The sequence below is a fragment of the Primulina huaijiensis genome, chromosome 10 (assembly GCF_012295235.1).
Source record: "Primulina huaijiensis isolate GDHJ02 chromosome 10, ASM1229523v2, whole genome shotgun sequence".
In the NCBI taxonomy this organism is placed as follows: domain Eukaryota; kingdom Viridiplantae; phylum Streptophyta; class Magnoliopsida; order Lamiales; family Gesneriaceae; genus Primulina; species Primulina huaijiensis.
The window spans coordinates 5,295,589-5,309,627 of NC_133315.1; the positions used below are offsets into that span (position 1 = coordinate 5,295,589).

Genomic DNA, 14,039 nt, shown 5'->3' on the forward strand with positions numbered 1-14,039 from the left:
CAGCCGTGGATTAGCAGCTTATTGACATTTGTTTAGGGCCTATTAAATGTTTTTAAGACATGGTAAAAGTTGGGGAAAATTTCGAGTCGATTCGGATTAAAAACGGGACCTCAACCAAAGTTTCAAAACGAATTGGTTAAGTTGTATTATGGGCTCGAGTTTACGTCTAGGAATGCTTATAAATATGTTTTGGGATATTTTAAGGAGTTCGGTATGCTTCGGGTCAATTTTAGAGGTCTAGGGTTGAAACGATAATTTTTGGGCTACTAGGGGCAAAATGGTTATTTTGTACCCGGGGTGAGATTTAGGTCCTGGAAGCGCTCTGAGCATAAATTTATGATATTTTAAATGTTTATGCATCATGATCACGATTTTAAGATTTTAAGAAGATATACGTCGCATGCTTGGATTTAAGAAAAATTGCATTTATTCATGATTTTTATAAGTTATGAAAATGATAATGTTTTGAATGAAAGGAATTAGTTGTGGCCATCGAAGTATATGTAAATGTTTAAGACGTATATGTAAATGCTGATGATGAGGCCTAGGCACAGTGGATGGGTGATCCTGTCACTGATGTCCGACAGCCGCCGGGTACCGCGGTTCTACGTATGATGGATCCATCAAAAATGATGATGTACGATAGTCACCTCTAATGAACTGAATTGACTAAAAGAATGATGAACGATGAATGATAAATGATGAAAGATGAATGATGATTAACGATGAGCTGTTTTGACACGTCGCGATGTTACACGACATGTTTGCATTACGCTTTTAAAGCTCATGAAAGATATGTTAAGTATGTTATTTTTCACTGCTTTGTGCTATGTATATGTACTTGTTATTTATGGTACAGGCATGTTGAGTCTTTAGACTCATTAGGCGTGTGTGATGCAGGTGAGCTTAATGATGAGGAGATTGGAGGTGCCGAACTCTGAGTAGGTAGACCTGGTGCGGTAACACGACCCGAGGACCGCATGTTTTCCGCACATCATGATTTTATGAGCTTTGAGTATACACGAGCAGTTTACACGTTCTTATGATACGCTATTGATTTTCAGGATTTGACTCGTTTATTTTATTTATGCATGATTGTGGGCCGCGTTGGCAATATTTTAAACTACTATATTTTTACTATCAAATATTTACGATTATTTTTAAATGACATAATTTTCAGTAGGGTTATATGCATGAAAAATATTTAAATGTTATTTGGAAAATGGGAGCTTAAAAAAAAAATTATTTCCGCATTTTTAAAATTAGTTGACGTTTCAATTCAATAAAAAAATCCAGGAGAAAATGATAAGGTCAACATAAAAAATATTATAACACAAAATAATTTCACAAATGTTAATTTAAATACCATAGGAAAACAATTAGATAAATTAGAAAACATTTACAAAAACAACCAATAATAAACTTTGAAAACATTGATACTAAACTTAAAAATCCCATTGTTAAGCCTTACCAAATATCTAAACCTAGTACTTTTAAAAAAAAAATCTAAACCTAGTGTAAAAAATATTCAACATAATAAGTCTGAATTTATAAAAAACATTCAAGATCAATTAAGTATAATAATGGCAACAACTAGTAGTTCTAATGAAACAATGAACCAGACTGCTCCGGATACAACTTCATCCATCCCTAGAATAAATACTTTAAGTCAAGATTCTGAATATTAGTGAAACCATAGAACAATTCCAAAATTCTACAAATATCAATAAAATAAGTTGGGACCAATCCCTACAAATTATCCCTGCTCCTGATTTAGGAGTAGTAAAACCATTGACCCAACCAAGTTTTAAGGCATCTTCAGTCTACAATTGGAATATAGATGTAATGACAGAATATAACATATTGAATTTATTACAACAAATGACTATGGCTGCAAATGTCTATAAAACCCAAATTGGGACTCATGATAAAACTGTTGCTGAACTCCTCATAGCAAGATTCTCAGGTCAAATAAAAGGTTGGTGGGATTACTATCTCACAAATCAACAACAAGAATATATTTTAAACTCTATAAAAACAGATGAAGAAGGAATACCAATTCTAGATGAAAATGGTAATCCACAACAAGATGCTGTAGCAACCTTAATATTAACAATTTCCTTACATTTTATTGGAGATCTTTCACATCTAAAAGATAAAAATGCAGAACTCCTATCAAATCTAAAATGTAAAAAATTAAGTAATATTCAATGGTATAAAAATACATTTTTAACTAGAATAATGCTTAGAGAAGATTCTAATCAACTTTTTTGGAAAAAAAAATTCCTTGCAGGCTTACCAACTCTTCTAGGAGATAAGTTAAGAAATAAAATTAGAGAAAACAGTGGTAAACAAATTATAGCCTATAATGAATACTCTTATGGTCAATTAATTATTCTAACCCAACAAGAAGGGTTAAAAATATGCCAAGATTTAAAGTTGNTTCTAACCCAACAAGAAGGGCTAAAAATATGCCAAGATTTAAAATTACAAAAACATCTAAAATGGGAAATGAAAAGAACAAAACAAGAATTGGGAACTTTTTGTAATCAATTTGATATAAATACTAATAAACCATCCTCATCAAAATGCTCAGAAAATTGTCAAAAAACATATAAAAAACCATATAAGAAAANAGAATTAAAAACTTTCTTAAATAAAAAGTGAACATAAAAAATTTCGATAAAAGAAGTAAAACTGTACGTCTCTCAAGTTGTTGCAACAAAAGATTTGAAATTCAAAGTTCGACATAAGAAATAAATGTTTTCATAAAACTTAAAACATGGCGGTCCTCGGGTTTAGCCTCCCGCTCAGTCCAAGCCTGCTCCTTGGTCCCGACCTCCAGCCTCCTCATAAACATCCTCACCTGCAATCGATCAAGTCTAGTGAGTCTAAAGACTCAACACGTATAAACTGGAAGTAACGAATAATACGTAATAAAACCACATGTAACTTCAAAATAGAGCTTACATACTTAAAACTTGAACTTGCATATCAAAAGCTTGAACTTATGTACATACATACATAGACGTGCCATCAACATAAAACTTTTCTTAAACATGCTTGCATACTTGAACATAGTTGAACATACATAACTTCATCATTTTGCGTAGAGATATGTTTCAAAGCAAGTGACCCATACATAATAAACGCCTGATCAGACTAACCACAGTACTGGGCTGACAGGGACGTATCCACTGCCACATACATGAGATCCCCGTTCATAATTTAACGGGCTGATTGGTCCCCGTTCATAATTTAACGCTTTCCAATCACGATCTAAACCCGTTCATAATTTAACGGGCGGATTGGTCCCCGTTCATAATTTAACGTTTTCCAATCCTAAACATAATTTGGTCACAAGACATTTAGCATACTTCAAAAACTTAAAATATTTTCTTGCATGTCATACATACTTACTTGGCGTTGAGGGATTCATTGGAGTTCGATCGGGGTCGTTGCTGCAACATACTAACGTGAATTCATAAACTTAACGGGTGTAACTCAAACGTAACAATCAAGCTTACCCACGAGTTCATACATTTCCTTAGGACGCTCTAAAATTCCCGTGACTCGACATTGTTACACATTGCACTAAACCAAGACATCAAACCTCAAAGCATACCATAATATTTCCCAAAACTCAAGTACACGGACCCCGTGCCCAGGTCCGTCTCCGGGTCCGTGTAGGTGCGGTGGAATGACTCGTGAAGAAACTAAAAGGCACGGACCCCGTGCCCTGGTCCGTGTGGGGGTCCGTGTCATCTCGCCAAAATGGTTACAATATAGAAACAAAGGCATGGACCCCGTGCCAGGGTCCGTGTGGCCTCGATTTTTCTGAACCTGCGAGGAAAACTTACACAATGTCTATTCTCCCAATCGAACAACTAATGGAACGAAATTAAACACCTTGAGACCATCTTAAGACACCAAAGCATTGAACTAAACTCGTACGAACGCCCAAAAAACTAACGACGTCCAACCTACGACACATACAATCCGAAACATGAAAGCTTGACACCCCATCGCTTCCTACGACTTCTAACGAATTAAAGGGCCTAAAGACCTGAAACAAAACCTCAAAAGTACTCCAAACATCATTACCAATGTGCCTTTACGCAGCAACGATCACCCGTCGATCCCCAACGAATCCTGCAACAATTATCTTCAAGAACACAATTTACGTAAAAGTCGCAGTTTGAGCAGTCCCACGAAAAATGCCATAACTCACTCAATTTTTGTCCAAAAATTTTGAATTTTATATCAAATCGAAGGTATCAAAAATTTCTACGTTTTTTGCGTTGAACGTTTTCCCAAAACCTTGACCCAAAATTCGCAGTTTTAATCAGAACAGTAACAACGTAAATTTTAGATCTAAAAATGGTTTCAAAAGCGATTTAAATATGATTGCTCAAACTTCTACACATCATACACATGGTTTTACACATAAATAATACGCACGCATAATATGACATGATCGATACAGAAACAAAGGAATATACGTGCCTTTTGATATTTAAAAATACCAATACGACGATACCGAAGCGGAGACGGTGCGAGGCTCGATCCGGGACGATTGTGGCGCTAAAATTTTGCAATAAAACCGTCGAGAACTTGCTGGAAAATCGAATGGAAGGGGCGGCTGCTTTTCTTGCCAAGAACCCTAGTTTTCTTTCAATTAAAATCTGAGAATGAGTTGTGTAGTGTGTGTTGTGTGTGTTTCACGCTTTCTAGTGTGTAGAATGTGTGTGTGCGCGTGTGTTAGTAATTAATTTAAGGGAAATTATTGCTTAATTCAATAATTAACAAGCTAATTTAAAATGCTAATTCTCCCCTAATTAATAAAATCCCTCAATTTAAAATAACTTGCACAAGTGATAATTTCTTAAAAGTTTTAAATTCATAAATTTACTAAATAAATAATTTAGGCTTTCAAAATGCTAAAACTACATAAAACATTTAACTCTGCCCCAATCCTAACTTAAAATAAAATACCACATTTTAAATTACCAAAATCATCACCGGTCTTTTCCTCAATCCCGCTTCGAATGATCGCCTGAAACATGAAACTCGAAAGATATTTTAACGTGTATCACAATAAACATGAATAATTTAACATAATACATTTAAATAAATCATGCATGGCTAAAACTCATTAAAATAAATGCATTAACAATTTAAATAAATGCATGGGTTATACGTGTACAATATTTTGGCACTACAGTTCCTCCCCCACTTATAAAAATTTCGTCCTCGAAATTAAATCTTACCGAACAATTCCGGGTAGCGAAGTCTCATATCTGCTTCCGACTCCCAAGTGGCCTCTTCCACGGCTTGGTTTAGCCACCGGACTTTGACTAGCTTAGTCACCTTGTTCCGGAGTCTGCGCTCCTGCCTGTCTAGGATTTGAATCGACTTCTCCTCATAAGACAGGTCTGGAGTAAGCTGTAGCGGCTCATAGCTCAAAATATGCGAAGGATTAGCTAGGTACTTCCTCAGCATTGAGACGTGGAACACATTGTGTGCCCCGGCCAGATTTGGCGGAAGGGCAACACGATACGCTAGTGTCCCAACTCTGTCAAGAATTTCAAAAGGTCCAATAAACCTCGGACTCAGCTTGCCTCTTTTCCCAAATCTCATAACACCTTTCATGGGTGCTATTTTTACAAAAACGTGATCACTTACGGCAAAATCGAGATCTCTCCTCTTTTTGTCAGCATAACTCTTCTGACAGCTCTGGACAGTCTTCATCCTGTCACGAATCTTGACCACCACATCTGCAGTCTGCTGAACTATCTCTGGACCAAGTTCTGCTCTCTCACCGACTTCATCCCAATGAATCGGCGATCTGCACTTCCTTCCAGACAATGCTTCATAGGGAGCCATACCAATAGATGGTTGAAAACTGTTGTTGTATGTAAACTCCACTAGAGATAGCTTAGATTCCCAAGTCCCTTGGAAATCGATCATACAGGCTCGCAATAAGTCCTCCAAAATCTGAATCGCTAGCTCAGACTAGCCATCTGTCTGCGGGTGAAAAGCTGTACTGAATAGCAACTTTGTCCCCATGGCTGCATAAAAACTCTTCCAAAAGGATGAAGTAAATCTCGGGTCTCTGTCGGACACAATAGTAACTGGGATTCCATGCAATCGAATGATTTCCCTGATATAAAGCTCCGCATACTGCGTCATGGAGAAAGTCGTCTTCACTGGCAAGAAATGTGTCGACTTAGTGAGTCGATCCACTATCACCCAAATAGAATTCGATCCTCTGACTGAACTTGGCAAACCAATAACAAAATCCATAGTAATATTCTCCCATTTCCACTCTGGGATAGGGAGTGGCTTAAGCATCCCTGCTGGCCTCTGGTGTTCCGCCTTCACCTGTTGACAAGTGAGGCATTCAGACACAAATCTGCGGATGTCTCTCTTCATCAATGGCCACCAATACAAGATCTGCAGGTCTTTGTACATCTTGGTACCTCTTGGGTGGATTGAATACGGAGATGCATGTGCCTCTGTCAGAATATCCTGTCTGATCGAATTAACACTAGACACACACAATCCACCTCTGTATTTCACAATGCCATCTGAAGCTGTGTAAAGCGCACTGCCCTTAGCTTCATCCTTCAGCCTCCACTTCTGTAATTGCTCATCTGAAGACTGACCTGCTCGGATATGGTCTAGCAAAGAATATTGGACTGTCATATTAGATAGCCTCAGAGCTTTGCCCTTGCGATAAATCTCTAGACCAAATTTCTGAATCCCAGACTGAAGAGGTCTCTGCACTGACAACTGTGCTATGACTGCGACTTTTCTGCTCAGGGCGTCTGCCACAACGTTAGCCTTTCCCGGATGGTAGCTAATTTCGCAGTCGTAGTCTTTCACTAACTCCAACTATCGCCTCTGCCTCATATTTAGTTCTTTCTGTGTGAAGAAGTATTTGGGGCTCTTGTGATCTGTGAATATCTGGCATTTCTCGCCATACAAGTAGTGTCTCCAAATCTTCAATGCCAAGACTATTGCGGCTAATTCAAGATCGTGAGTCGGGTAGTTCTTCTCGTGCACTTTCAACTGCCTGAAAGCATAAGCTATAACCCGACCATGTTGCATCAATACTGCACCTAAACCGAGCTTAGATGCATCGGTGTACAAAACAAAGTCGCCTTGTCCTGCTGGCATGGCTAATACCGGCGCTGAAATAAGAGCTTGTTTCAATGTATCAAAGCTCTTTTGACATTCATCACTCCACACGAATTTTGCATTCTTCTTTGTCAGTGAAGTGAGTGGCACTGCTATCGAAGAAAATCCCTGAATAAATTTCCTGTAGTAGCCTGCTAGGCCTAGGAAACTGCGGATCTCTGAAGCATTCTTCGACTCGACCCATTCCTTAACGGCTGTTACTTTAGCTGGGTCTACCTCAATACCACTGCTAGACACTATATGCCCCAAAAACGCTACCTTCTCCAACCAAAACTCACACTTACTGAACTTCGCAAATAACTTGCGACTCTGCAAGGTCTGTAAAACCGTGCTCCAGTGTTGACTGTGCTCCTCATAGCTCTTCGAGTAAATAAGGATATCGTCAATAAACACTAAGAAGAATTTATCAAGATAAGGTTGGAATACTCGGTTCATGAGGTCCATGAAAATTGCTGGGGCATTCGTCACTCCAAACGGCATCACTAAGAACTCGTAATGCCCATACCTGGTCCTGAAGGCTGTTATGTGAACATCTGTATCATTCACCTTCAGCTGATGATACCTTGATCGAAGATCTATCTTAGAGAACACTGAAGCTCCCTGCAACTGATCGAACAAGTCCACGATCCTTGGAAGTGGGTATTTGTTCTTGATCGTTACCTTGTTCAGCTCTCGGTAATCGATACACAGCCTCATGCTCCCATCCTTCTTCTTTACGAACAGCACTGGGGCGCCCCATGGAGAGAAACTAGGGCGAATAAATTCTTTGTCCAGAAGCTCCTGAATCTGCTGTTTGAGCTCTAACATCTCAGCTGGAGCTAGTCGATACGGTGCCTTAGAGATTGACACTGTGCCTGGCATAAGATCGATAGCAAACTCCACCTCTCTCTCAGGTGGAAGACCTGTGACGTCATCGGGAAAGACGTCTGGGAAGTCTCTGACTACTGGCACGTCTGATAAGGACTGAGTGGTCACGTCAGGTGTGGATACAATGCTAGCCAAGAAAGCCTGACATCCCTTAGAAATAAGTCTCCTAGCCTGCATGCGGGAGATCATACGAGGGAAACTTCTCCATCTGGCTGGTTCAAACAGAAACTGCTCCATGCCCAATGGTCTAACAAAAACTAATCTCTTCTAAAAGTCAATCAAGACTCTGTTCTTTGTCAACCAGTCCATACCCAAGATAATATCGAATTCCGGCATTGGCAAGACGATCAAGTCGGCAAACACTAAGTGGCCTTGCAATTCCAGATCAATGTCCTTGACCACACTAGTAGCTGATAATTCTTCCCCTGATGGTACTGTCACTGAGTAATTCACGTCGAGACCAATCATCTTGATATCCAAGTGACTGGCGAACGTCTCTGATATAAAAGAATGGGTGGCTCTTGAGTCTATCAGGGCCTGAGTGGCTATTCTCTTAATGAAAATATTTCCTGAGGGATGTTAGCACAACACAAACTTATATCCCTAAAAATTCTAACATTAACCTCAAGCATAGAAGAAAATTACTATCCCGAATCACTCGAAAAATATTCTAGCACCTTAACAATCACAATTAAAATTCAAAACATGCAAGGCAAAAATAATACTGAGCTTAGGTAGAAAAGTTTACCGGTCAGCAAAGTCGTGTATTGGTTTGCTTCTTGTGCATGCATGGTGAACACTCTTCCTTGAGTTGGCTGCTTCCACTGTGGGCACTCCTTCAGCATGTGGTCACTGGCTCCACATTTGAAACACTTGCCCGATCCATATAAACATTGCCCCGGGTGCTCGCGGTTGCACTTAGGACACACTGGGAAAACAACGGGCTTCTGAGGCGCCCGCTGCTGCTGAATCGGACCCTTGCCCTTAGGCGGTCCCTGATAAGGTTTCTTATGCTGGGGTCGCTAATGCTGCTGCTACTGGTGCTGTGGTGGTGCCTGATAGGGCCTCTTGCCCTGCCTGTCAGCCTCAATGTCCCGCTGATCTTGCTCTGCCGCCAAAGCTCTAGATACGGCGACTGCATAAGTAGTGGGACCAGCAACTCGGACATCACGGCGCAAGATCGGCCGCAAACCATCCATGAAATGCCTCAATTTCTCCCTGGCATCATTAGCTATCAGGGGCACAAAGTAACACCCCCTCTCAAACTTCCGGACGAAGTCTGCCACGCTGCTGTCTCCCTGTCGCAGCGACATGAACTCCCTAGTCAATCGGGAGCGTACTTCCTCAGTGAAGTACTTGGAGTATAAAACCTCCTTAAAACCATCCCAAGTCAGTGTTCGTAAATTCACTGACACTGATGCACTCTCCCACCACCGTCTGGCATCCCCTGCTAGAAGGAATATGGCACACCTGATTCGGTCTGCATCTGCCAGCTCCATGAAATCAAAGATTACTTCGATTGACTTAATCCATCCCTCAGCTATCATCGGCTCAGTAGTACCCGAGAACTCCTTAGGATCCATCCTCCTAAACCTTTCGTACATAGCCTCTGGTCGGGGCCTCGCCTCTACGTTAACCGCAGTCTGGTTCCCCGCAAACTGCGCGAAAAACTGCGTCATACCTGCAAGCATCTGCGCCTGCATATCTGGAGGTGGACGAGGAGGAGTGACCCTCTCCTCATCTCGGGCCTCTCGGTTCTCCTCTCTAGCTTCGCGGTTAATCACACGTCTGGGAGGCATACTGTTCCAACAATTTACCCACCACGTAAACCCAATATGCATGAACATGATACTAATAGCATAAGATGCACGTACTTTGAATTAAAAACATGGGCATGCTGAAATCATGATTCAATGCTTACTACATACATAATGCAAAACTTTAAAACTTACAAACTTGAGTTGCGACTTCGTGAGCTTCTTGCAACTTGCAGTAGGCGTAACTCTTTACAAGAACACCGCTCTGATACCAACTGTCACGTACCATACTTTTTCTACTTAAAATTTGCGGAAGAATTAAAAATTTTCTTATATAAAATGTGAACATAAAAAAATTCGATAAAAGAAGTAAAACTGTACGTCTCTCAAGTTGTTGCAACAAAAGATTTGAAATTCTAAGTTCGACATAAGAAATAAATGTTTTCATAAAACTTAAAACATGGCGGTCCTCGGGTTTAGCCTCCCGCTCAGTCCAAGCCTGTTCTTTGGTCCCCACCTCCAGCCTCCTCATAAACATCCTCACCTGCATCGATCAAGTCTAGTGAGTCTAAAGACTCAACACGTATAAATTGGAAGTAACGAATAATACGTAATAAAACCACATGCAACTTCAAAATAGAGCTTACATACTTAAAACTTGAACTTGCATATCAAAAGCTTGAAATTATGTACATACATACATAGACGTGCCATCAACATAAAACTTTTTTTAGACATGCTTGCATACTTGAACATACTTGAACATACATAACTTCATCATTTTGCGTAGAGATATGTTTCAAAGCAAGTGACCCATACATAATAAACGCCTGATCATACTACACCACAGTACTGGGCTGACAGGGACGTATCCACTGCCACATACATGAGACCCCCGTTCATAATTTACCGGGCTGAGTGGTCCCCGTTCATAATTTAACGTTTTCCAATCACGATCTAAACCCGCTCATAATTTAACGGGCGGATTGGTCCCCGTTCATAATTTAACGCTCTCCAATCCTAAACATAATTTGGTCACAAGACATTTAGCATACCTCAAAAACTTAAAATATTTTCTTGCACGTCATACATACTTACTTGGTGTTGAGGGATTCGTTGGACTTCGATCGGGGTCGTTGCTGCAACATACTAACGTGGATTCATAAACTTAACGGGTGTAACTCAAACGTAACAATCAAGCTTACCCACGAGTTCATACATTTCCTTAGGACGTTCTAAAATTCCCGTGACTCGACATTGTTACACATTGCACTAAACCAAGACATCAAACCTCAAAGCATACCATAATATTTCCCAAAGCTCAAGTACACGGACCCCGTGCCCAGGTCCGGCTCCGGGTATGTGTAGGTGCGGTGGAATGACTTGTGAAGAAAAGGAAAGGCACGGACCCCGTGCCCTGGTCCGTGTCATCTCGCAAAATGGTTACTCGAAGGAAACAAAGGCACGGACCCCGTGCTAGGGTCCGTGTGGCCTCGATTTTTCTGAACCTGCGAGGAAACTTACAAAATATCTATTCTCCCAATCGAACAACTAATGGAACGAAATTAAACACCTTGAGACCATCTTAAGACACCAAAGCATTGAACTAAACTCGTATGAACGCCCAAAAAAATAACGACGTCCAATCTACGACACATACAACCCGAAACATGAAAGCTTGACACCTCATCGCTTCCTACGACTTCTAACGAATTAAAGGGCGTAAAGACCTGAAACGAAACCTCAAAAGTACTCCAAACATCATTACCAATGTGCCGTTACGCAGCAACGATCACCCGTCGATCCCCAACGAAGCCTGCAACAATTAACTTCAAGAACACAATTTACGTAAAAGTCGCAGTTTGAGCAGTCCCACGAAAAACGCCATAACTCACTCAATTTCGTCCAAAAATTTTGAATTTTATATCAAATCGAATGTATCAAAAAGTTCTACGTTTTTTGCGTTGAAATTTTTCCCAAAACCTTGACCGAAAATTCGCAGTTTTAATCAGAATAGTAACAACGTAAATTTTAGATCTAAAAATGGTTTCAAAAGCGATTTAAACAAGATTGCTCAAACTTCTACACATCATATACGTGGTTTTAAGCATAAATAACAACGCACGCATAATATGACATGATCGATACAGAAACGTAGGAATATACGTGCCTTTTGATATTTAAAAATACCGATACGACGATACCGAAGCGGAGACGGTGCGAGGCTCGATCCGGGACGATTGTGGCGCTAAAATTTTGCAATAAAACCGACGAGAACTTGCTGGAAAATCGAATGGAAGGGTCGGCTGCTTTTCTTGCCAAGAACCCAAGTTTTCTTTCAATTAAAATCTGAGAATGAGTTGTGTAGTGTGTGTTGTGTGTGTTTCACGCTTTCTAGTGTGTAGGATGTGTGTGTGTGCGTGTGTTAGTAATTAATTTAGGGGAAATTATTGCTTAATTCAATAATTAACGAGATAATTTAAAATGCTAATTCTCCCCTAATTAATAAAATCCCTCAATTTAAAATAACTTGCACAAGTGATAATTTATTAAAAGTTTTAAACTCATAAATTTACTAAATAAATAATTTAGGCTTTCAAAATGCTAAAACTACATAAAACATTTAACTCTGCCCCAATCCTAACTTAAAATAAAATACCACATTTTAAATTACCAAAATCGTCACCGGTCTTTTCCTCAATCCCACTTCGAATGATCGCCTGAAACATAAAACTCGAAAGATATTTTAACTTGAATCATAATAAACATGAATAATTTAAAATAATGCATTTAAATAAATCATGCATGGCTAAAACTCATTAAAATAAATGCATTAATAATTTAAATAAATGCATGGGTTATACGTGTACAAAATTTGGGCACTACATAAACCATCCTCATCAAAATGCTCAGAAAATTGTCAAAAAATACATTAAAAAAAACCCTATAAGAAAAACTTTAGAAGAAATCAAAAAATAACTTTAACCCGAAAGAAGAATTTTACAAAAAACCAAGAAGAAAACCATTTAGGAAATTTAAAAATAACAAGCAAGAATTCAAAAAATCCATCAAAGATATTGAATGTTACAGATGCCATAAGAAAAGTCATACGACAAATTATTGTAGATTAAATAAGAAATTAAATGAATTAGAATTAGAAGAAGAAATATTAAATAAAATTTCTAATCTCTTGAATGATTCTTCTGAAGGAAATTCAGAAACTAAAAACTCTACCAAGACTGACGAATCATTAGTAGATGAACAAATCATAACTAGTAGTGAATATGAAAAACAAATTAATATGCTCACTAAAGATCAATCACTTCTTTTAGATATATTGAAAAATATTAATGACCCAACAATCCAAAAAGAATATCTAGAAAAAATTCTAACAAAAAAGAAAATAAAAAATTCCCAAGTACTTCAAAAAATACTTACGACTTAATTGAAATATTAGAAAAAAGAAAAAAGAAAAAAAAAGATCACAATCCAAGACTTACAAAAAGATATAAAAGAAATAAAATTGGAATAAGATAATTAAAAGAAAAACAGATTCAAAATTCTGAAACAATAAAACTAATCCTACAAAATATAAAAATTGAGAGTTCTTCAGAAACAGAAAATGAAGAAACCCAAAAGGTTGAAAATATTGAAAAAATTCCTGAAGATTTTCTTTTCATTTTAAGAGAAATAATTTCTAGGAAATACATCTTAAAAATAAATCTAGTATTTTCAAAAAATTTCAAAATTGATACAATAGCCTTATTTGATACTGGTGCAGACTTAAACTGTATCAAATCAGGAATAGTACCTACTGAATTCCAACAAAAAACACAAGAAAAACTTTCAGCTTATAATAATTCAAGAATAAATGTAAATTCAAAAACAGACGCATCAATAATAAATAATGGTATTTTGATAAAAACCACTTTTGTTTTAGTAAATGATATTCATCACATTGTAATATTAGGAACTACTTTTACAAGTTTAAATATCTCATATAAAGTAAACAATGACTCTATTTCTTCTAAATTCAATCATAAAAAATTAAAATATATATTTTTAGAAAAACCTCGAACTAGAAACCTTAAATTAATAAAATGATGTTCAATTTATGAAAATAATATTAACACAATAATCCAAAGAAAGACTTTTCAATTAGAAAATCTTAAAAAATATGTTTCTTTAAAAAGAATACAAAACCAAATAGAA

At 38.1% G+C, this 14,039-nt stretch overlaps 1 protein-coding gene across 1 annotated transcript in view; it reads right to left on the reverse strand.

Annotated features, from left to right (window-relative positions):
• Positions 1–8,337: 8,337 nt before the first annotated feature.
• LOC140985839 (uncharacterized) overlaps positions 8,338–14,039 on the reverse strand; it is a 28,933-nt gene continuing 23,231 nt past the window's right edge. Inside the window, exon 3 of the mRNA XM_073453792.1 lies at positions 8,338–8,639. Within this exon, the coding sequence (XP_073309893.1) occupies positions 8,338–8,639 (302 nt within the window). The remainder of the gene's footprint in view (positions 8,640–14,039) is intronic.